Genomic DNA, 24,198 nt, shown 5'->3' with positions numbered 1-24,198 from the left:
GGTGATTGGCTGTATACAAATGCATGTTCCACTAGCATTAAATTTCCATTTGTGATAGATAACCTCTACATTGTTCATGTCAAGTTCTTACTTGCTCTTCAGTGCTGCTGCTTTCTCACTCTTTTTGGGATATATGATTATTTTGTTTATTGCTCTCTAGGAAATAAAGCAATCTGGTAACCGGTCACACTGTCTTGTACTTTAAATAGATGCAATAGTATAAACACCCAGTGCTTAGCAACAAAAACCACAGCGACAAAGTGTGTTATAGTGGTCACCAGAAAACCAAATGCCTGGGTGGCCCTGATTTACAGGGTGTAGAATTGCAGGTTTTGACCTATGAACTTAAAGGAAATTGCTAGTTCCAGCGTCTGCCAGGGCCCTGCAGGAAGAGAGGGAAACATAAAAGAGTAAAGCTAGATCTGACTCATTGTACAACCAAATGAGCAAGAATTACCATGTCCTGCCCATACATTAAAACGAATGAACAGAAATGAGGCAGATGGAATACAGAGACAGTTGTAACATTATGCTTTTGAGGCTTCAGTGTCAGTGTGATGTTAGGGTTTTCAAAGCAAGGACTGACATTCTTGAGATTTCATAACTGTTCCTTTAACACTAACGAACAGTGAGTATGTCTCTTGACAGAAATGCTATGCTTGCTATTTATATCTTCAGTAAGTTTAAATATTTTTTAGAATTTATATAATACATTCCAAATTTCATTCATTTCTTTAGTGTCAGTATGACGAAATAATGGCTCATAATGGCTGTTTTTTCTCAGCACATTTAGCAGTTCCTGACCTACATTTACCATTTAAAATCTGTTCCACCCCTGAAGTTCCCCACATGTGAAATTCTGTATTGAACTGGTAACGGGAGTATGTTCTCTTTGCTCAACTGTTCAGCAGTCATGCCCTGCCTGGCAAGTTGCTTTGGTTTAGTTGCTATGTAAACATTTAGACAAAATATTGACCACAGACACTTAAAACGAATGAAGAGTAGGACACAGAAATAGAATTCATATGACACATTTCAGTGATAAACAGACTTTTCTTTTGACATGTACACTGTGTGATAGTGGCCAGACCCATTAAGTTTAAACCCTTTTCATTGTGATATCAGAAATCAATACTAGCAGAATTCATAACTGAAAGTCTTGCAAAACATACCTTGTTCAAACAAAACATACCCCATACCATCTGCTAATCTCCTAGCACACATATTGTCATTAAAACAGGAACCTGGTGTTAAATGACCTGAGGAAAACAATTCAAATGTATTGTGCAGAGGTATGGCCAAGATACAGCATTCCAGAAACAGTGAGGGTTCTCAAACGTTGCTCTGTGTGTGTGTGTGTGTGTGTGTGTGTGTGTGTGTGTGTGTGTGTGTGTGGAGGGAAAGGAGTTGGAGTTATGTGTGAACTTGAGATCTTTTAACACTTTTGGAGGTTAACTCCTCAGTCTTCCCTGTCACACACCTGCAGGGGTGATGATCTGCCTTGAGAATCACTTTCACAGGGAAGCCCCTTAGAGCCTTTGGCCCTCACAACTCATAAGAAAATCATCACTCCATTACACACGAACGTTACCAGCAGGCCGACGATGCGGTTTCATTCCTCAGATTGACCTGAACAGACAGCAGACACTGAAGCGTTTAACAGACATTCAGTGTGTTCCCTCTTTTGGCAGACTCCCTGACTGTCTGGAATCCAGAAGCTATTCTAATGCTAACGTGTAAGATGATTAAGTCACTAGGGACGAAGCTTCAAATGAGAGAGTATGAGTCTTGCATAAGTCACTTTTTTGCTTAGGTTATTAGCTGTGAGTAAGCAAATCCCCTTGGCTCTCTCTGTGTCAGAAATGAATTCGCCCACTATCTTCAACCGTTAACATTTCACCTCTACACTATAAAAAACGTCTGCATTCAAGGTGGAATATTGCTTCTCCTTATGAGTGAATACAGTCCTAGCTTTTTTTTTTTCAAACGTCCCGTGGTATGTTGCAGTTTCAGACATAGATTTGATTTTCAAGGTGTTGCATTTTGTGTCTTTTTTTGGAAAAACAAACTGACAGTTCAAGTACACAGCGTCGCTGAGTTAACTGAAACCAGCTCAGTGTGTTGAAGCTGAGGCCTCTTTGGCGTATTGGGACAGGGGAGTAGGAGTGAAGGGGCCTGCTTGTCCTTGTGGCTGATTGCCAAATGTCTCCCCAGCACACTCTCCATGCTCCCCTCCTTTCAGTCCCTCCTTCAGCAGCGTCCACGCACGTGTCTCTTTGCCTGGGGCTAGAGTATCAAATCGCTAGGCAAAGCTGGCTGATTTTCACTGCTCTCTCTCTCACTCTCTCTCTCTCTCTCTCTCTCTCTCTTTCTCCCTCCCTCTCACTCTTGCTAGCCCCCTCCATCTCTGTCGGCACTGCTCCATTGTGGAGCCTGGCTCTTGTACTCCAAACGGTCCTGAGCACTGCTCTCATCCCCCCACCCCGAGTTCACTCTTCAGGATTACGACTGCAACGCCGCTGGAACTCCTGCCCATATTCATGGACCCACTTGTTGGCCACTAGAAAAGAAATAAGGGGCAGTGAGGTTGTGCTGAGTGGTATACACATGTATTTAGCATTCAGAATAAACATATGGGAAAAGAACATACAAAGGAAAATATATGGAAATAATTTCTGGAAGGTCTCATGTGGTTGGAAAATTCTTGTTCATATGTTGAGGCACATGTATTTAATTTGCATCATTGTTGCTAAGCAATATTGGATGGATAACCGAATACAAGTTTGGTAGTTTTCCTGTATCGTGTTGAACTTTGTTTTATGTCAGTCCAGCAGACCGGATAGAGGACGTAATGGTATTATAACAAGAGAAATTTGAGTGCTTTTCACTGCAACAACACAGTCTTGGCTGACCTACATGATTTTTCATTATATTTAAGAGATGCCAGGTTTTCATTAAATAGTATTACTTATCACAGTACATCCACAGCCCAGGGCATCGCTGTCATATTAACCGCATTGTCCCCCATGCAGCACCTCGCACTTTCCCCTGCCACTGTCATGCACTGTGTCCAGTGATGGAGAATGGAAAATAACATGCTTAACACCCACAGGCTGAGTTTTATGTTTGACCTGTGCTCTTAGTCATCCCTCTTGGTAATGGAACACAGCTGTACCATGCCCTAATAACCTCATCTCAACAGACATGGTCATTGCCTATTGGCTATGGAATGCCAAACCACTTTCAGACTATTTGAGAGAACATCTTTACATCATAATCTGTGTGATCCTTTACAGTGTTTCTAGTACCATACCCCATTTATCTCCAACAAGCACTGGACAGCCCGCATGCAGTGTGTCTCCGTTCCCTTGGCCATTCCGGTGAAGGTTCCACCAGAAGAGGGCGCCATTCTGGTACACATATACAAAATAAACAAATAAATAGACAATAAAAAAAGACATAGAAGTAATTTGCTCACACACCTGTGTGACACCTCCAACAGGTAAAAATGTTTTACAAGAAAAATAAATTTGTCTTTAATTTGATACTTTAATAACCAAATAAAAAGTTTTTGAATGTTGGTAACCTGGATATCTAAATACTGATGATAGATGAATCCATTTGTGGTTTGTGTACATAGGTGATGAAAACCACATCTTTTCAGCACGAGACATATATAGTTAAAACGTCATCAAAGTCAAAGTCTAAATCCCTACTGTGGCTCTGTGATGTGTCAGCAACAGCTCATTAGTGGAATGGATGACACACTGATAGGCAGAGACAGAAAGTCTACTGTCATAAGGTACCCTGGGACAGGAACCACTTAAAAATAATGAGATCTTCAGGAAAAAGAAAACAGAATCTCTTATCACCCGACATAGCATGTTGACAGCTGTATAGAGTGAAAACCATGGGCATGTTCTATCTTGTGGTGATTTGAATGTGAAAAGCAGCAGGGTACAGACTGAGGCATCTGGCATGCTGTGAGAATCGTACCTTCTCCACCGGCACACTGAAATTGGCATAGATGAAGGCCGTGGACCCGCCTGCTTCAACAGAACTGAGCTGCAATTGTTGCCAACATTTTCAAATAGGTTACGTTTGAGCACAACATGTACTCTATCAAATATACCCTGCAATTGTGCAAGCACATCCAAAAGCTCACATGCAGACACTATTTAACGTTCAATATCAAGAGAAAATGTTTTCTTTGGATCTAGGAATATTTTGTAACCTTTGGAAGAGGAGGATAGTATATTTGGTGGTGAAATTGGAGGAAAATCTTGAGGCACTTAAATGGCATTTATACTGTCAAGCCAAACATCCCAACTCTATTAGGATTACTCAACTCAGAAAGCACCGAAAGTAATAAAACAATACTTAATGAAATAATTTACTTACATATATCATAAACGTAGCCACTCGATTTCCAGTTTTGAGGCTATATAGTGGACTAGATTCTGACTGGCAGAGAGAGAAGCAAATTTAGACTTTCGTGTTTGCTTAAGTCAAATTTACAGTAAAAACATTACATGTTAATACAATTACATGACCATGCTATCACTTAATTAAAGACAAAGTGCACAGTTTCACACTAGGGTGTTACACACAAATGACAGAGACTTTGTCAGCATGTAGCTAAGAAAGTGAAGGCAAATCTGGTCCCAAAAATTTCACAGTGCATGTAAACGTTGATGCTATAGAACAACTTGAATACGTATTGTTGCTCTGTGGCTCCATGGCACCATTTCCACTGTCCACTTTCGATCAAAAATTTAGTCAGCATCACTGTACAAACATGTATTATCATACATACAAGAAGAAGAAAATGTTGTACACAATTGCAGATACCTTTACCTGTTAACCATTACTAAATCTGGTTTGGCTTTGGGAAACTAGTCGTTGTAAAGTTGTAAAGCTGATGGAACTTACTTACTGTGGCATGATCAAAGTGAGGCTCATAGTGACCTCCAATGCCATAGTTAACCACCTGGAGGTGTTCCCCATATGGAGGCTGCACATTTAGCCCTGTGAGCATAGTGATTCTCCGGTCCAGCTTTCCTATGGTGTTGTGTGCTGTTCCTTTCAGCCATGCACTGAATCATCGCCAAAAAAAAAGAAAAAAAAGGAAGAGTGAAATACCACTCTGAGAGAGGTATTATATCATTGGTTTACACAGACACATCATCTTGATAAATGTGAACAAAAACATCATGTCAAAGCTATAAATTCTTTGTCCAAAACATTCGGATTAAAGTATTAACTGTAACAACAACATGTTTATTTCTCACGAAGAGACCAAAAATGAACCTTTACCACATATTCGTAACAAGATGTTTATATGAATCTTAAGCAGTAAGTCTATGTGTTAGGTTTTGTACAAAAACCAAAAACACAACACTGTTTCTTTAACTGAAAGATAGCCACATATCACTGTCTCTGTACTCATACACACACACACACACACACACACACACAAACACAGAGACACACTTACACAAACACACATTTTTATAAAGGGGCAGCTGTATTTTATCTCTGTTGTGCGGATCAGTGACACTTTAAGACTAATGTCTGAAGCTGAGTTTGCCCCTAATGGAAACTGTTCTAATGTTATTTAGGACATGTAATATTCAAAGTGACATTATTACCTTAATTTTATAGCCACTTTTAGCCACTCTATTTCGGGTCGTACCTCTTACTGATGCGATAATCTGCGGTGGCCTGTTTCTCTCCTGATGCAACAACCGATCTCCTTAGCTAATGGAATCAAAAGCAACGTGAGTAAACACCTGTTTACCAAATCACTTGATGAAAAACCACAGCTACTGAAAGACCAAATATAAAGATGCATAAAACCACAAATCAGTAAGAATTGTAGATATTTTGGTGATGTCAATAACATAGACATAAAACACATCATAAAAGAAAATTCAAAAAGAAGACCAAAAAACCCCCATTAATAATCAAGAACGCTTGACTGCAAAATAAAGAATACCATCTACTCATCAGAAGGCAAAATGAACTGAAATAATACTGTTAACAACAGTAGTCCAGTTACCCTCCAAACGAAGTATTTTCATCAGAATGCCAGGAGCTCACTGTTCTCTACTGGAGCGGAATATTACGGAAGAGAACACTATGTGAAAGCTTAACAACTGTAAATAAAGTGATTTTCTCACGAAAGAATGATGACACAAAAATTTGATCTAATGTTCAATCTACCACAGAAAAAAAAAAAACATGGCACTGTGAATACTCCACACTTACGCCCAAACTGGAATGGAATAAATGACTGGTTGTTGGCACAGCTGATCCTGGCAATAACGGGGTTTTTTTTTTCATGCAGCCTCTTTTCATTCATCTCACCATAATTCCATCAGATACTGACTTAATGATGAAGTAAGTGGAGAGGCTTTCATCAAAGCGCTGGAAAATTTGAATGGTACTTAAAGGGCAAATGAAAATAGGGTCATTTATAAAGGGTTCCCTGAATTACTTATTCAGCGGGAAAAAAAAAGAAAAAAGAAAGAAAGACAGGAAAAGAAACAGCCTGCTCAAAAGAAGCCTGTCTGCTGTAGTCATCCACAAAAGGCAGCAAATATTTTCCAAAAGCCACACTGATGGAAGAAGATTGGAAAGTCAGTCTTATTCATTTAAGTATGGCTTGGAGGCCAGGAGGAATGCAGCCAAAGATAGGAAGTAACTTTGAATGTTAAGCCTCACTAAATAGTTGAAACCCTACCAACAATCATCCACAAAGTTTTTCTTGGTAATTGCCAAATATTTTCTCACATCTTCTGTTTCCACAAAACATGAAGCGTTTGGGTCACAGGCATGGCTCGCATGGGTTTTATAATCTGGTCTTTGACAATGTGATCAAATGCATGAACTCCATGTCCATACATTTTCCTGTGGTTTATGACCATTGGGAATAAGAGGACCTTAGACAGATGAGATATCTGTTAAATGAGTTCTCTAAACTAGAGGGAGTATATCTCCCCACCAGGATCTTCAAATGATGGAAACCATCCTCTGGAACCGTTTATTAACCAGTAAATGTGGGAGTATTACAACAGCGTACTGACTGGTACGCACTGAACTCACCCCTGGTAGGGCAAGGTCCCTGATGCTCTGGGCTTCAACATCTGTGATGAAACTGTGGAACAGAACCACATAAGGCTGCAAACTGACAACTTCTCGTTTCATTGGCTGAAGGAGCAGACCAGGGTTGTCATTGGTGAAGTAGTCACAGAACAGCTCAGGGTTCTCATAATGCCTCGGCTGTGAAGGAAGAAAAGCATCTGAAGCTCATTTCTAAAAGCTAAAAGAACTACTGTTTTCCTTTCTCTCTCTTAACTTGTCTTAAATTTCCTCCACCTCCGCAAGCTGTCCAGGGTGGCAATGTTCCTAGTCATGCCATGATGTAATCTAATAGCACTTCATTTGCATTGTCTTGGAAAACTGGAATATATAAAACTAAAATAGATTCTGGACTGGAATATACTCTTGAAAGGGAACGTTGGGCACAATTAGGTTCACTTTATTTCACTGTAGGAATGGGCTGTAGGCCTCTTTTGTCTTAGCCACTTCCAAACCTTCAGATTACTGACAAAAAAAAAAACACTATTATTGAGGTTGATGCTACATTGGTATCTCATTCAAATGAGTGGAATGTTTTTTAACTTTATTGTAACCTTACAAATACTCACATGTATTAGTATTAGTTTAAAATGTCTTAGGGAGACAACTTGTCCTGATGTTCTCACTATTAGTCTTAAAGTGCTTACACATCATCGCTAAGTCTAAATGTATTTAACACAATCATAAGGAGGTTTAATACCTGAGATCCTTGTGTTTGGCACAGCCTCTCATACATGTTCCTTGTTCTCAGATAGGTGGAGCTGGGTCTGCTCAGAACAGTCTCTGAACTGCCCACGGACGGATTTTCAACGAGAATCTTCTCGTACTTCTTCACGTTCAGTAGGACTCGTTTGTTCATGGGATCTTGAAGACAGAAGAGGAATCAATAAATCCCATCAGGAGATTAAAAATGAATCATATACAAATTTAAACAATTAAAAATATGAAGTTTTTAATGGAATTACTGGTGCATAAGCTGGTGGTGAGAAGAAATCAAGTCTGCACTCTAAAGTTGTGATGCGATGCAACATTAGCTTATAAGTGAAAACAGGTATATTTTCAGTTAATATGAAAAGCATCTGTTCACTAGTCTGTATCTCTTTAGTTCATTGGTTCATTCTCATGCTATGCTGTGGGTTGGTAGTAGATTGTTGTGACTAGAAAAGTTTACCATGATGTAGAAGCTCTCGCGAGAGACTGAGTGCATATGAGATGTTTCCAGTCTGAAATGAAAACAAAAAATGGGTCGATAGGTAGACACATTTTGTCAGACTGAGCAAATATATCAGGCACATCATTGTGAACAAGGTCAAGATGAATTTTAAATGTTTAAGCACCATGAAATGTGAGAAGGCTAAGTGATCTAAAGCGTCTTCTAATGTGCCTTCGTGTTCTGGACTCCACTCTATTCCGCGGAACAGCCGAACTGCTTCCTCCAGCCACTGCACAGAATGGTAGTAATCTTCAACATCATAAGCTACCTGCAAGAAATCAAACATGATGAATGAGTTTTGGGATTTGAAGGCCTACATTTTAATATCATTGGATCAGCGACTCTCATTCCATTCCCGCAGACTCTTGACCTACCAAAACAATAAAAAAAAAATCATTAATGGAAAAAATGTCCCATCTAACACAAAAATAGGGAAACTCAGCACAAAATACCACAGGGTCTTTTCAGGATTTTGTAAACCAAAGAAATTTGGGCTTCGAAAGCTGCAATTATCTTCAGCCAAAATGTCTTCACAGACATAAGGTGGTCTAACTAGTCTGTTGCCATTTGTTAGGAACGTCTTCTGCTGAGTAACTGAGAAACCCCCGGATGTTGCTTGTCATGGGTGGTAGAGGCAAGCCATAACATGAACCACACACTGCCTCTGACCATGTAGCTAACAGGCACAAATCTCCTTTCTGAATGAAACAGCAATTGCTCACTTGGTGGAATTTCGGACGGTCATCGACCACGGAAAATGAGAGGAAAGAAAAGAACAAACAGATTGGAATCTTAATCAGTGAGTTCCAGTGTTCTCACATGCATATGGCAACGCTCATCCTCCCCCCTCCTACTCTTCTGTCTTTCCCTCAATGTATTTCAAGCTGTGAGAGGGAGAGTTTGTAGAAGCGGCGGTGTAGGATTCCCCTTTAACATCCCCTGGGACATGGAAAATCAATCACTGACTAAAACTATATGAAATAATGTGTAATCCAGACCATACGATTTGAAACTGCGCCACATGAAAACAACATACTTTATGAGCAATTAAAGAAACACAAAGTAAAATGTTATTTGATGTGTGAGGGTGAAAAGGGAAATAGTTTCTCACCTTGCCAATCAGGAAGCAGTCATCCCCTGAGAGAGACATGGACACAGACGGTTTGTAAATGTTGACGGTTTTGCCATCTGTGATCCTCTGGAACTGACCTCTCACAAGTCCCTTTACATGCAGAGCATACACATCCTGTAACCTCATCAACCCCTGGGCTGCTCCCTGTAGATCCTCCAGTGTAGGTAGACTGCCCTTCATCCTCTCATAATCAGATTTTAGGTCTGAGGTGAATTGAGATTGGAGGAAATTAAGGTGGGAGGTACAGTTTGAAGCATGAGAGACAGCACAAGTCTGGATGGAGTGGTATGTTAAGTATTTTTACTTCAGTCAGGCAACTGTATTAAACATTGTTTTTGGGCAATATACCTTGTGTGTTGTCTTGAGCTTCATTGCTGTACACGACATTCAACCACTCAGACTGTAGTCTCTTAACCAGCGTGAATGCCACCAAGGGGTTTGACGTTGCTGTTGATAGTTGATTATAAACTCCGTTGTGCAAATTTAACACCCGCAAATAAAACCTTGAAAACAAAGCAAACATTAAGATAATTCAAAACATATTCAATGTCTATCCAACAAGACTTAGCTGACTGTAGTGGGTCCAGATTATGTTTTGGCAGAAAATAATGTGTGTCAGTTGTCATCTTGAACCATGCGTATCAAGAGGTTTAAACCAGTGGATTAATGTATGAGCCATGAAATCACTTTACTTCAAGTGACGTCAAGTTTGAAGTAATACCGTCAGATAAGATCGCTGAATTATGAATTTTAAGGGTGTATGACAAAAATTCATCTAAAATTATAGAGAATGTTTTAATACTTGTTTGCATTGTCAGTACGTTTCATAAGTTTTCCTGTTTCATGTGTTTATTCATATTCATAACGTTAGAATAACAAGATTAATCAATAATCAGAAATCAGAAATATAGATTAAAGAAAGAAATACACGTCACTTACCTTTTAATGTCATCAAGTCTTTGGGTTTCGCGCTCAATGTAAGCTTTTAAGGCTTCGGTGAGTTCTTTTTCGGCTAGTATCGCTTGCTTCACATTCATCATGGATGTATACATTTCACCGAATGATATCCCTACATTTATTGCGCACAAAACTGAGATTAAGCTAAAACATGTCGACATTTTTCCAGCTCCAGAACACGAAAAAATATTAGCCCACGCAGTTTCAGTCTGAGTAACATTACATTAGTTCATTTAAAAAACGACTTTACTTCAGAATGAGAGCCGTAGCCTACGTCCTTGCGTCCACTCTGCTCTCTGACTTTCTTATGGAAATAGAGAGTTGCTGTATATTCCACTGAAACCTGAGTGACCGAGCTGCGTCTTCAGATGGGCTCAGCCCTCTCAGCCGCGCTAAAGGATGACAAAATTAGGGCATGTTCCTTCTGATACACTTGTGTTTAGTGCAAAATTAATTAATTTAACTAATATTCGAAATATGGTCTCAGGCAGGCTGGTGCTGAATCATTTAACACAACACACGTATATTTTTTTCTGTTCCGCTTTGATTTTATCTTACTTATGTATCGCATTAACAGAATCAACTTGCTGCATTGACTCTAACTGGCTACTGGAGTGTGCATATTACATATTACATATTACTTGGGATGGTTGAATACTTAGATTTTTCCACCCACTTTTAATTTGGATTACATTTCATAGAAATGCATAGATACATGACAACGACAGAGAACCAGCTGTTAGAATTTGACTGTAAACTGTTCAGTAAACGAGATATTAAGTAGGGTACGCGTCGTAGACAAAGTGACGCTAAATAGTGTGATAAATTTAAATACAAAAACGTAGAACTTTGACATTTAATGACAAACTCCAAGTGAATGCAGCTGTAATATATTCCCGTTGTTCTTATTTTTATTTCTTTTGTTGAGTTTAATTTTCTTTTTCTGTATGTATAATCTGATTTGTTAGTTCAAAATCTTTGTTTAGTATGAAATGTTCACTAAAAATAGACAATCAACAAAGAGACCAACCATAGAAATGAAACACCCCTACAGTTAAGATACCTTTGTAAGGGACACCACATTTTACAAAGTGAAAAGCGCTGCAACTTTACCACCTACACATTAATTAAGCATTAAACTAAACAAAAACGTCTGCAGTATCTTTCTTTCTTTTCCCTGGAATGATTGGCATGTGTCAGTAATGTCTAATCGTGCTGTCTCAGCATGTTGCCCGCACAGTGCGAGGGACGTCTGCGCCACGTGTTCCGGTTACATTTTCACCGGGTTGCATACTAATGGCCTCTGTGTTGTAAGTTCGCCTCTAGAATAACTTTTTTTTTTTGCATGGCTCAACTGAACTGAGTGATGAAATGTGAAAAGGTAACTGACTGACATTTTTGGCAACAATTTAAAACTCAGTGGTATTTACTCACTGACAGGGGGCAGCATTGCCACAACGAAATGAATGAAGGGAAAACGTCTTTATCAGGTCAAAAAGCTTGCAGTTGTGTGACTGAGCAAGACTCAACATTTTATCTCAGTTAAAATGATTGGAGTTCACCCGAAGAAAGGTAACAAAATCATTACGTTAAAATTAGTAGGAGGCAACTTCAGGGCAATACTCTAGGTCAGATCAGGTAAACAGCGATAGGAAATTCAATTAGCCTATTCGTACTCTAATGACGGTAAAACAGAATTTAATATTAAAATGTCATTTTCCAAACATAGCTTATAAATTATATAAGCAAACCCTGGATTCTGCAAGCTTAATTTGTGAGTGGTTTGGCTCTTGCCGCAGGGTTCACCTGGGCTGAGCTGCAGGGCATTGCTTTCCTCATGACGAACCTCAGGCTTTCATCCCTCAAACCGTAGATAAGGGGACTGAGAAAACGAGGAAGCATGCCAAAGCAAAAATAGTTGAAGAAAGAGATGTGCTCCTGCAGCCAACTGATGTGCAGAACAATAAGATTTGTCATGAGTGGGTAGGTAAACGCCATCGTGCTAAGCAACAGCTGAAAGCCATGAAGGAGCACCGTGTTCAGAGCTGTGTTACCACAGACGTCCTGTCCTGTCGCATCTTCCGTGTCTCCAGCAGGATGCGAATGTACGTGAAGAAGATGATGATGGCCACGGTGGCGAAGAAGAGCCCGTTCAGGGACACTTTGAATAGTGTCTGAATAGGTGTTGCATTTAAGACCAACGTTTTACACGGCACGGGCGTAGTCCGGACGTCCACCCCAGGTTTCAGTCTCAGCAGTATGAAGTCAACCATAGGTAAGATACAGCTGATTATCCACAGGGTGACGATGATGATCCAGATCCGATCGACCCTCCAGGCCGCGGGACGATGCAGCGGGTAGAAGATGGCAACGTAACGTTCCAGAGACATGGTGGCCAGAATGAGTGGGGTGTTCAGGAAGGTGGCAGTGGACACAAAGAGCAGAGGAGCACAATAGACAATACTCTATTACGTGTTTGTAAAGTTTTTCTAACAAAGTCCAGAGAGATGGGAGTTCATTACATCTTTTATTTGCTTTTACAGATGTCTTTTTATTTGTGCCTTTTCAAACCAACTGGAATTTCTGATCTATTTTGCAGCATAACATCATATATCACATTCTGTCCATTTTTGGCAGCTCTTATTATATCTGGTAACAGTGTGGCTTCATATTGTGCACACACGTGTTTATTGATTCATATGTGTCTATACACACTATACAATATAATTAGCTAGTTACAATTAGAGTTGTCAAATTCTGAATATGTACTGTAATATGACTTATGTACTGTTACAAAATACCTGCAATGGACTGGTGACCTGTCCGGGGTGCTTCCCCAACTTTTGTCCGATGAACGCTGGGATAGGCTCCAGCACCCCTAGTGACCCTAATTAGGATCAGCGACTTAGAAAATGAATGAATGAATGAACATTGTTATAAAATAGTCACAAAAAAGAGCAAAGGAAAAGAGCATTTTAAATGACCTGACACTGATAGAGCCCACATTTTGCCAACTTTGACTCCTGTATTTACTGAAAAAGTTAGAATGGAACTACACTGTGTCAGGGCTTTAGTCCTACCACAGACTGCAAGATTAATCCCAAAAAAAAAAATTCAAGCATTCATTGTTAATGTATTAATTTTAAAATATGTAATTTACTTTAGACATTTAAATAAAAGTTGTGCAACAGCCAGTGACTGATTAATTAAGCTTTATGGAAGATACTGTATGGAGGAATTAAGATATTAAAAGGGCAAGAAGTGCAACAAGGTGTTATGTTGAGGATTATATTTGTCCATTTAGCTGATGGCACAAAATGGGAATGTTTACACATTATTGTTATAAAAAAGTGCAGTTTAACTCAAAAGGAAGTCACCTAATAGAGGTGTGTTGACCACACTCTCCCAGGAGTACAGTTAAAGAGTTTGTGTTTTTCCCCTGTTCACTCATTAACAGATCGATTAATTATTAACCAAATCCCCCGGAGTTCTACCTAAGTGTTGTTTGCATGTATAGGTGGCAAACAAGGTTACTTTGGCATTGTGGCATATGAGAATACATTTGCCACTGAGCCAACACTCAGTCATGCGTCACTGATGAGGACAGCAGACTCTTGTGTTGAGTCCGTCTGTGTCAACAAAAAATTTCTAGATTGCCCCTGCACAGTGAACTCAGAACACTGGTGTTTTATGATGATGAAAATGATGATGATGATGATGATGATGAAAAAAGCAAAGAAATACAAGGAACACATACACACAAGCTAAAGTCGAGCTGAACTATAAATTCCTGGCTTAAATAGACAAACACAGCATTCCATATTGTTAGTTAGCACCATATATTAAAGTTAATGTTAATTTAGTTTGTTCAATCATAATGAGATTTTTTATGCAAACTGACAATTTCACAGAATAAAAAATGTGACAGGAACAAAAACATTGTTGAGTGTTTCAAACACATTTTAAAGGGACTGATATCTGTGTACCAAACAAAGACTTTCTCTGAAATCCACAGTTATCAGGCTTAAAGTGGTAAATGACAGGTGATAACTCCACAGATTGCTGGAACAACAATACCGAGACAAAAAAATGTACCCGTTGATGACAGTCAAATTTCATTCTGTTGCTTGTCAGCTGGGACAAGGCGAGTTCTGAGTCAGTTCAGGTGTGTGTGTGTATTAAGATAAAGTGAGTGAGAGTTTATGTGAGTAACTTTGTCCCTAATATTATTATGCAAACATGTGAAAGATAAACACACACACACACACACACACACACAGCTGGTGCAAAGCTGACCTGAGATTCAAACCCAGAGCCTTACCCTTGTGCTACGAATGTAGTGTTAAACCCAGCAGCATAGACAGAGGCAAGGTGACTTCAGTTAAAGTTTCTTTACTTGAAAATCAGGGCGGAAGATTCCAAAAGTAAATCAGGCAAAAAAAAGAAGGCCATCCAAGGTACACATCCAACAAAATCACAGAGCATAGATTCGGAAAAATATCCAAAAAAAGAATCACAGAGCATGGACTCGGAAAAGGCTTGGTCAAAGAAATTGCACAAGAGTGACAACTCAAGACTGAGCCAAGAACAAAGGAAAACAAGAGGGTTAAACAGATAGACAAAACAAGACTCAGGTAAAACAATACATCAATAATGAACTAAACGTGACCAAAAACAAAAAGACTGAAGACCGCACATGGCAAGAAAAGGAATGACATTCCCTCAAAGTCATGACAGGACCCCTCAGAATGTCTCTGGTGTAGTTTAGGATCTAGAATGTAAACAGTGATACTGTTCACTGGAGGAGACAGCTTACAAAACACAAGGACTGAGGAATACATTAAGGCAATGATTCTCAACTCCAGTCCCGGGGGCCAGCTGTTCTGCATGTTTTTGTTTTAATTCCTCATTATCAAAGTCATCTGAGCTAATCAAGGGCTTGATCAGTGGAATCAGGTGTGTTAGTCCTGAGTTCAGACAAAGACGTGCAGGACAGTGGGACTCCAGGATTGGAGTTGAGAATGACTGCATTGAAGGATCAAGGGAGATGCAGAACATCATTCAACAGTGTGGTAACAGATACCATGTACTTACAATTTACAATTTGGCATTTAGCAGATGCTTTATCCAAAGCAACTTACAATAAGTGCACTTATCAGGTTAAATTACCCCATAAATGAAAGATCACGATAAGAATGCAAATGAATTAATTTCAGTATCACTGTCCTGTAAATTCTGCGACAATAAACAAGACCTGCAACATAGGGACAAGGTTAGTACATGTATTTTTTTTTAAATACCACAACACAGAAAGAGAGGTTAAGCAGTGGGGGACAGGTGAGTTCTGAAAAGGTGGGTTTTCAGTTTCCTGTGGAAGATGGCAAGGGATTCTGCAGTCCTGACTGACTGAGGAAGGTCATTCCACCACCGCGGAAAAAGGGCAGAGAAGAGATGTGGCCAAGAGGAACGGCTGCCAGGTTCCCAAAGTGAAGGGACCATCAACTGACCAGAGGTGGTCAAGCAGAGAGCTCTGGCTGGGGTGTTATCAGAGACTGAAGGAGTTATCAGAGACTGAAGGTAGGATGGGGCAGAGCCTCTTGTGGCCTGGTAAGCCAGCACCAGTATCTTGAGCTGGATGCGGGCTGCTACCGGAAGCCAGTGGAGTGTAGTAAGTAGTGAAGTGACATGAGAGTGTTTTGGGAGGTTGAATACCCGATGTGACAGTAGTTGAGTCAGGAGATGACAAGTGCTTGGACCAAGAGCTGGGTTACTTGTTGCGTGAGGACGGGGCGGATCCTCCTGATGTTGTAGAGGGGGAAACTACAGGACCGGGTAACCGGACATCACAGAACCTTCAATGGTGATCAGAGCGTCGATCGATGAGGAGCTCTTAGAAGGGAGAAAGAGAAGCTCAGTCTTCTCCAGGTTGAGCTTGAGATAGTTAGCTGACATCCAGGAGGTGATGTCAGCTAAACAGGCTGCAACACGTGGTTGGACCTGAGAGTTGGAAGGGGAGAAAGAGAAGAATAGCTGTGTGTCATCGGCGTAGCAGTGGTAAGAAAGACCTCATGGGCAGAGATAACATGTCCAGGTGATCTAGTGTAAAGGGAGAAAAAGTACATACTTGGGAGGCAAAGTACAGAACCTTGTGGGACCCCCATCTGGAAAGGGCGGGGGGAGGAGACCGATTCCCTCCAAGGACCTGGTAGGAACGTTTAGACTGGTAGGATTCGAGCCATGCGAGTGCGGATCCTGCAAAGCCCATCCCAACAGGGCTGAGAGGAGAATCTGGTGGTTCACAGTGTTGAATGCTGTGGAGAGGTCTAGCAGTATGAGGACAGAGCTGAGCGACTTCGCTTTGGCCAAGTGAAGCTCTTCTATGACTGCGAGGAGGGTTATCTCAGTGGAGCGGCTGGCTTTGAATCCCGACTGATTTGGGTCCAGGTGGTTGTTCCGGAGAAGATAAGGAGAGAGTTGGTTATAGACTGCACATTCCAGGGTTTTAGAGAGAAATGGTAGAAGAGATACTGGACGGTAGCTTCTGACACCAGCTGGGTTTAGAGTGGGCTTCTTAAGCAGTGGCTTGACCCGTGCCCCCTTTAGGGCAGAGGGAACTACACCAGTAGACAGGGAGCTGTTGATTAAGGAGGAAATGAAGGGCAGAATATCCTCAGAGATGGACTGAAAGAGAGAGGAGGAGATGGGATCAAGAGGACAGTTAGTATGATGGTGGGATTTTATCAGTAGAAGGACTTCAGAGTTGGTTAGAGGAGAGAAGGAGGAAAAGGTATTGGGAGGGACAGTGGGTGTGGGATCCAAGGTGGGAGGGGATGCGGGGAAGGAGTTGCAGATGTCTTTAACCTTCTTCTCGAAGAAAGAGACAAAGTCATCTGCAGAAAGGGGTGAGGGAGGAGGAGGAGGTGAGAGGAGGGAGAAGAAAGTGGAGAGGAGTTTGCAAAGGTTAGAGGAAGCAGAGTGGATCCTGGAGTGGAAGAAGGCAGACTTGGCAGGGGATAGGGTAGAGGAGAAGGAAAAAAGAAGAGTTTGGAAATGTGATAGGTCATCTGGAGATTTCGATTCCCTCCATCTCCTTTCATCCGCGCAAAGTTTGGCTCTATCAGCACGAATACTGTCGGGGACAGAGGGTGTCCAGGGAGGAAGACAGCACAGAGAGAACAGTAGAGGATTTCTCCTCCACAGAAGTGAGAAGGACTCAGCAGAAGGGAAAGAGGAGCAGACAGCGGAAGAGAAGACGTTAGAGGAGAGGGTTACATCGAACTGAGACTAACGCGGTGGGAACAGAGGATTTCGGTGGGAGTGAGATCGGGAGGCAGAAGGATAGGAAGAAGTGATCCGAGGCATGGAAAGGTGTGACAGTGAGATCAGGAGCAGGACAACCTCTCATGAAGACAAGATCCAGCTGGTTGCCAACCACAGGGTAGCTAGTGAGCAGGCAGCAGTAGTCTCGTCGCCCTCATTGTCCTTCCTCGGTGGACTCCCGCAGGTAGATTTCCTTTTTCTTAGTCCAACCAAGTCTTCATCCGACAATACAAGGGAAGCAAGACAAGGGAGACAAGACCATTCCAGCTGCCAACACAGCTGCCACTTAGTGAAAACACTACTTCTAAAGAGCTTAGTGACTTACAACACTCTCAGCTTGTGGGCTGGCTACAGCCCCACCCCCTCAGGAACCAAAACAAACCGGAAATTGGCTGTGGCACAAACTAATAAACTAACAAACAAACGCAAATCTGCAACTCATCAGCTGACAGTAATTCAAACTACCGAGTAACATAAACTAGCGATGCTAACAAACAGGACACACAGTTATAACTCGACAATGAATCCTAACTAATCAAGCGAACCCAATAGAATTTACCACTAAATATGTTACGGACAGCGAACGACAACAGAGTACACAGAAATCTCGGCTACTCAGGCAAATTATAAACAACAGAGTAAACAGAAATCGTGGCTACTCAAGCAAATTAAAAAGCAAAGCCTTACCTAGATCCTGTTCTGATGGAGAAGAAACCTCACGGTAAACTATGCAAACACTGACCTAATAACAATGGCCCTAGTAACCAAACTCAGGTTGTAGAACTCCTTGATAAGACGGACACCACGGTGTCAGAGAATGGAGGAAGCTGCTACACTAATGAGACATTCCAACAACTAGAGGAAGATCTTGAAAGGAGAAAGAGAGAATACTGAGAAAGAGAGGGGAGGAGATAGAGAGAATGAAGAGTGCTACTGAGGAGGAAAGGAAGAAACAGGATGAAGAGAGAAAAAGGAGGGAAATGGAATTTAGCATAAAAGAGCAAATGAAAAGAGAGATGTGGGAAAGAGAAGAAAGAGAGAGAGCAGATTACAAAAAGAAAAGAGAAGAGGATGACAAGAAGGTGAAAATGGATGATTGAAATAAACAGAGAAAGAGGAAATGGTACAAGGAATGGGAAGAGCAGCAGGAAAAGAAAACAGGAAGAGAAGGAAAGGCCAAAAAGAGATGAGCAAGAAAAGAAGAAATGGGAACAAAGACAGAAAGAGGAAGAACAAAGATATGAAAAGGAGACTGAAGAACTGAAGAGAAGATGCATATGGCAATGCTCATCCTCCCCCGTCCTGCTCTTCTGTCTTTCCCTCATCGTGTTTCAAGCTGTGAGAGGGAGAGTTTGTAGAAGCAACAGTGTAGGATTCCCCTTTAACATCCCCTGGGAAATGGGAAATCAATTTCTGACTAAAACTATATGAAATAATGTGTAAATCAGGCAATATGATTTGAAAAAGTGCCACATGAAAACAACAATTAAAGAAACACAAAGTAAAATATTATTTGATGTGTGAATGTGAAAAGGGAAGTAGTTTCTCACCTTGCCAATCAGAAAGCAGTCTCCTGAGAAAGACATGGACACCAAGGGTTTGTAAATGTTGACGGATTTGCCATCTGTGATCCTCTGAAACTGACCTCTCACTTGTCCCTTTACATGTAGAGCATGAACATCCTGTACCCTCATCAACCCTGGGCTGCTCCCTGTAGATCCTCCAGTAGAGGTAGTAGGGGTAGAAATAGAAGTAGAAGTAGAAGTACTTTATTTGTCACACACACACTAAGCAGTGAGCAGTGAAATGGAGCCTTTGCATCTAACACCTGTGAGCACACACATACACGATGAGCTAGGAGCAGTTGGCAGCCGCCACCGCTGCCGCTGCCCAGGGACCAACTCCAGGTCTTAGTACTAATCCTAGCATGCATGTCTTTGTGTAGGTAGACTGCCCCTCATCCTCTCATAACCAGATCTTAGGTCTGAGGTAATTGAGATTGGAGGAAATCAAGGTGGGAGGTACAGTTGCATGAGAGACAGCACAAGTCTGGATGGACTGGTATGTTGAATACTCGTTAAGCATTAGTCCACTTTTTACTTCACTCAGGCAACTGTTTTAATCATTGTTTTTGGGCAATATAACTTATGTGTTCTCTTGATCTTCATTGCTGTGCACAACATTCTACCAGTCAGGCTATAGTCTCTTAACCGGTGTGAATGCCACCGAGGGGTTTGACATTGGTAAGCAAAGCAAACATTAGGATAAGTCAAAATATATTTAATGCTATCCTATCCAACAAGGCTTAACTGTTTGTAGTGGGTCTAGTTTAGGTTTTAGCAGAAAATAATGTGTGTCAGTTGTCATCTTGAACCATGCGTGTCAAGAGCTTTAAAGCAGGGGATTAATGTACGGGCCATGGAATCACTTCACTTCAAGTCACGTCAGGCTTAAAGAAATACCGTCAGATAAGAACGCTGCATTATATACTATTCAGGGATTTTAAGGGTGTATGACAACGCTCATCTAAAATTACACAGATTGTTTTAATATTTGTATGCATTATCAGTATGTTTAATATGTTTTCATGTTTCCTGTGTTTATTCATATTCATAACGTTAGAATAACAAGGTAGATCTACAGTCCAATCACCTAGCACAATTTTTTTTTTTAATCACGTCACTTACCTTTTAATGACATCAACTCTTTGGGTCTCACGCTCAATGTAAGTTTAAGGCCTCGGTGAGTTCTTTTTTCGCTAATAAAGCTAGCTTTGCATTCATCATTGATGTATATATTTCACTGAATGATATCCCTACATTTATTGCGCACAAAACTGAGATTAAGCCAAAATATGTCGACATTTTCCCGGCTCCAGAACACGAAAAAATACTAGCCCACGCAGTTTCAGTTTGAGTAACATTACATTAGTTCATTTAAAAAACTACTTTACTTCAGAATGAGAGCCGTAGCCTACATCTTTGCGTCCACTCTGCCGTCTGACCGTCTTATGGAAATAGAGAGTTGCTGTATATTCCACTGAAACCTGAGTGACCGAGCTGCGTCTTCACATGGGCTCAGCCCTCTCAGCCACTAAATGATGACAAAATTAGGGCACGTTCCTTCTGATACACTTATGATAGTGCACAATTAATTAATTGAACCAATATTCGAAATATGGTCTCAGGCAGGCTGGTGCAGAATCATTTAACACAACACGCGTATATTTTTTTCTGTTCCGCTTTGATTTTATCTTAATTATGTATCGCATTAACAGAATTAATTGCTGCACTGACTCTAACTGGCTACTGGAGTGTGCATATTACACTCGGGATGGTTGAATACTCAGATTTTCCACCCACTTTTAATGTGATAACGCTCGTTTGAGGTAAGCACACAGTCAAACAAGACCAAGAGCGAGATTAAAAATTTGACATTTTTTGGATTACATTTCAAAGAAATGCATAGATACATGACAACGACAGAGAACCAGCTGTTAGAATTTGACTGAGAACTGTTCAGTAAACGAGATATTAAGTAGGGTACGCGTCGTAGACAAAGTGACGCTAAATAGTGTGATAAATTTAAATACAAAAACGTAGAACTTTGACATTTAATGACAAACTCCAAGTAAATGCAGCCGTAATATATTCCCGTTGTTCTTATTTTTATTTATTTTGTTAAGTTTAATTTTCTTTTTCTGTATGTATAATCTGATTTGTCAGTTCAAAATCTTTGTTTCGTATGAAATGTTCATTAAAAATAGAAAATCAACATAGAGACCAACCACAGAAATGAAACAGCCCTGTACATACAAACCCTAAATATACCACTGCAAGGGACACCACCACATTTGAAATGAAATGTGAAAAGCGATGCAACTTTACCGCTTACACATCAGTAAGCATTAATCTAAACGAAAACGTCTGCAATATCTTTCTTTCTTTCTTTCCTCTGAAATGATCGGCATGTGTCAGTAATGCATTGTGCGTACTGTCTCAGTAATGTTGCCCGCACAGCGCGAGGGACATCTGCGCCACGTGTTCCGGTTACATTTTTGTCGGCCTCTGTGTTGTAGATTCGCTTCGCTTACAGAAAAAGTAGCCGACTGACATTTTTGGCAATAATTTGAAGCTCAGTGGTATTTACTCACTGACAGGGGGCAGCACTGCCACAAAGTAATGAATGAAGCGAAAACGTCTTTATCAGGTCAAAAAGCTTGCGGTTGTGTGACTGAGCAAGACTCAACATTTTATCTCAGTTAAAATGAATGGAGTTCACCCGAAGAAAGGTAACAAAATCATTACTTTAACATTAGTAGGAGGCAACTTCAGGACAATACTCTAGGTCAGATCAGGTCAACAGTGATAAAAAATTCAATTATTCGTACTCTAATGACGGTAAAACAGAATTTAATATTAAAACGTTGTTTTCCAAACATTGCTTATAAATGATATAAGCAAACCCTGGATTCTGCAAGCTTAATTTGTGAGTGGTTTGGCTCTTGCCACAGGGTTCACCTGGGCTGAGCTGCAGGGCATTGCTTTCCTCATGAAGAACCTCAGGCTTTCATCCCTCAAACCGTAGATAAGGGGACTGAGAAAACGAGGAAGCATGCCAAAGCAAAAATAGTTGAAGAAAGAAATGTGTTCCTGCAGCCAACTGATGTGAAGAACGATAAGGTTTTCTGTGATTGGGAAGGTGAAGGCCATCATGCTGAGCAACAGCTGAAAGCCATGAAGGAGCACCGTGTTCAGAGCCTTTACCACAGACGTCCTGTCCTGTCGCATCTTCCGCGTCTCCAGCAGGATGCGAATGTACGTGAAGAGGATGATGATGGCCACGGTAGCAAAGAAGAGCCCGTTCAGGGACACTTTGAATAGTGTCTGAATAGGTGTTGCATTTAAGACAAACGTTTTACACGGCACGGGCGTAGTCCGGACGTCCACCCCAGGTTTCGGCCTCAGCAGTATGAAGTCAACCATAGGTAAGATACAGCTGATTATCCACAGGGTGACGATGATGATCCAGATCCGATCGACCCTCCAGGCCGCGGGACGATGCAGCGGGTAGAAGATGGCAACGTAACGTTCCAGAGACATGGTGGCCAGAATGAGTGGGGTGTTCAGGAAGGTGGCAGTGGACACAAAGAGCAGAGGAGCACAATAGACAATAGGAAATTGCAAGTTGGCCATGACAAACAGGAAGAGCAACACGGACGAGAGAACTTGCAGGGTGTCGTTGATCAACATGTAGGCAAAGAGGATGTAGCGCGTGCTGTCAAAAAACTGCCTATGGGAGCCAAATGTGTGGAGCATCAAGAGAATAAAGTACATGAAAATGCAGAAGAATGGAGTGACCACACATACCTTCAGGATGATGGTGAGGTTCCCGTTGGTAGTAGTTATATTGGCTGTGTACTCGGTCAAGTTTTGCATAATGTCATGTGTTTCGGAAAGCCACAAATAATCTCTGCTAGTCCAAATAAAAAAAAAAGTCAAATCATTGGATGATGATGCACACAGTTCGTTTTTTATATTGAACTCTCTGAAAAAGGATTGTGGATTCACATTATTGTGACATTTAAAATTTGTATGGAAATTACATAAGTATTTAGATCAAGCACTCAGTTCATATACAGTCCAGTGATTAAGTCTGTTAAAATGTCATTGAAGTAAATGGCTAACTGAAACAGTGAACCACTGATCATTCTGTAGCTTACCACCAAGCATCAGCTAGAGAAGGAATTGAGGGATTGTCTGGGATGAGTGGACTACTTTTATATGTTTTTTTCTCCAATGCTGAGGCAAAGATTAACGTTATTAATCCAAACATATTTCCTGCAGCACAGATTTCTCCAGGGATGGATTAATTTCATGCCATTGTCAAGATGCATCATTTTAATAGTTAATAAAGTGGTGGGTAATTGCTCTTGTTCCAAAACACACACACTTTGTGTTTGGAAAGCTTTCTAACAAAGTCCAGAGAGATGGGACTTCATTACATGTTTTATTTGCTTGTACAGATGTCTTTTGTTTGTGCCAAGAATGTGTCCCACAATGGTATTGAACCTCCTCAAATTTAAACCAACTGGAATTTCCAATCTGATTTTCAGCATAACGTCACGTAAATACATCACATTCTGTTCATTTCTGGCAGCTCTAATCATATCTGGAAACAGTGTGGCTTCATATTGTGCACACACACGTATTTATCGATTTTTATGTGTCTATACACACGATAAAATGTAATTAGTTAGTTATAATTAGATTTGTCAAATACTGAATATGAAATATTTTCAAATATACATTTGGACTTAGTTATTAATACAAAACAGTCACAAAAGATCAAACGAGTCTGGCCCAGTCATAACCCCTGCAGACTATCCAGTCATCTTGAATGACCTGACACTGATAGAGCCCACATTTTGCCA

The 24,198-nt window shown here is 40.7% G+C and overlaps 3 protein-coding genes and 1 pseudogene across 5 annotated transcripts; all 4 read right to left on the bottom strand.

The window, feature by feature from the left end:
- Positions 1 to 2,386: 2,386 nt before the first annotated feature.
- On the bottom strand, positions 2,387 to 10,606 carry LOC115814724 (prolyl 4-hydroxylase subunit alpha-3-like). The gene is made up of 13 exons (XM_030777662.1): positions 10,428 to 10,606; positions 9,837 to 9,991; positions 9,468 to 9,691; positions 8,481 to 8,624; positions 8,315 to 8,366; positions 7,844 to 8,007; positions 7,108 to 7,284; positions 5,696 to 5,760; positions 4,937 to 5,096; positions 4,402 to 4,464; positions 3,997 to 4,065; positions 3,314 to 3,410; positions 2,387 to 2,560 (listed from the first exon to the last, which is right to left on the bottom strand). Exons 1-13 carry the CDS (start codon positions 10,604 to 10,606, stop codon positions 2,490 to 2,492), a joined length of 1,620 nt encoding a protein of 539 aa, XP_030633522.1. The 3' UTR covers positions 2,387 to 2,489.
- A 681-nt stretch (positions 10,607 to 11,287) lies between these two features.
- On the bottom strand, positions 11,288 to 16,397 carry LOC115815084 (odorant receptor 131-2-like; annotated as a pseudogene).
- Positions 15,847 to 20,835, bottom strand: LOC115813708 (uncharacterized). Of its 3 annotated transcripts, none has more exons than XM_030776263.1 (4): positions 20,453 to 20,835; positions 19,316 to 19,485; positions 16,570 to 17,126; positions 15,847 to 16,442 (listed from the first exon to the last, which is right to left on the bottom strand). In XM_030776263.1, exons 1-4 carry the CDS (start codon positions 20,463 to 20,465, stop codon positions 16,415 to 16,417), a joined length of 768 nt encoding a protein of 255 aa, XP_030632123.1. In that variant the 5' UTR covers positions 20,466 to 20,835; the 3' UTR covers positions 15,847 to 16,414. The 3 variants fall into 3 exon arrangements, with proteins under 3 accessions (XP_030632123.1, XP_030632126.1, XP_030632124.1); XM_030776266.1 differs by having other exon boundaries at positions 16,570 to 16,874; XM_030776264.1 differs by having other exon boundaries at positions 20,719 to 20,835.
- A 1,365-nt stretch (positions 20,836 to 22,200) lies between these two features.
- On the bottom strand, positions 22,201 to 23,214 carry or95a1 (odorant receptor, family 95, subfamily A, member 1). Its single transcript, XM_030777813.1, has one exon. It carries the CDS (start codon positions 23,201 to 23,203, stop codon positions 22,247 to 22,249), a length of 957 nt encoding a protein of 318 aa, XP_030633673.1. The 5' UTR covers positions 23,204 to 23,214; the 3' UTR covers positions 22,201 to 22,246.
- Between the last annotated feature and the right edge of the window lie 984 nt (positions 23,215 to 24,198).

Source organism: Chanos chanos, chromosome 6 (assembly GCF_902362185.1).
Source record: "Chanos chanos chromosome 6, fChaCha1.1, whole genome shotgun sequence".
Classification (NCBI taxonomy): Eukaryota; Metazoa; Chordata; class Actinopteri; order Gonorynchiformes; family Chanidae; genus Chanos; species Chanos chanos.
Note: the sequence above shows the minus strand (reverse complement) of the source record. Positions and strands in the feature narration are given on the sequence as shown.

What these genes read in the sequence shown, in the direction of transcription:
- LOC115814724 (XM_030777662.1), bottom strand. Translation starts at nt 10,606, where the DNA reads ATGTCGACATGTTTTAGCTTAATCTCAGTTTTGTGCGCAATAAATGTA. An exon ending in AGCTCAAGACAACACACAAG is followed by an intron (nt 9,692 to 9,836) that starts GTATATTGCCCA and finishes AATTCACCTCAG; the next exon opens with ACCTAAAATCTGATTATGAG. An exon ending in GGGACCTTGCCCTACCAGGG is followed by an intron (nt 5,761 to 7,107) that starts GTGAGTTCAGTG and finishes TGATTCCATTAG; the next exon opens with CTAAGGAGATCGGTTGTTGC.
- LOC115813708 (XM_030776263.1), bottom strand. An exon ending in ACTGCTTTCTGATTGGCAAG is followed by an intron (nt 17,127 to 19,315) that starts GTGAGAAACTAC and finishes TCTCTCTTTCAG; the next exon opens with TCCATCTCTGAGGATATTCT. An exon ending in TTCTGTACTTTGCCTCCCAA is followed by an intron (nt 16,443 to 16,569) that starts GTATGTACTTTT and finishes TCCAACTCTCAG; the next exon opens with GTCCAACCACGTGTTGCAGC.
- or95a1 (XM_030777813.1), bottom strand. Translation starts at nt 23,203, where the DNA reads ATGCAAAACTTGACCGAGTACACAGCCAATATAACTACTACCAACGGG.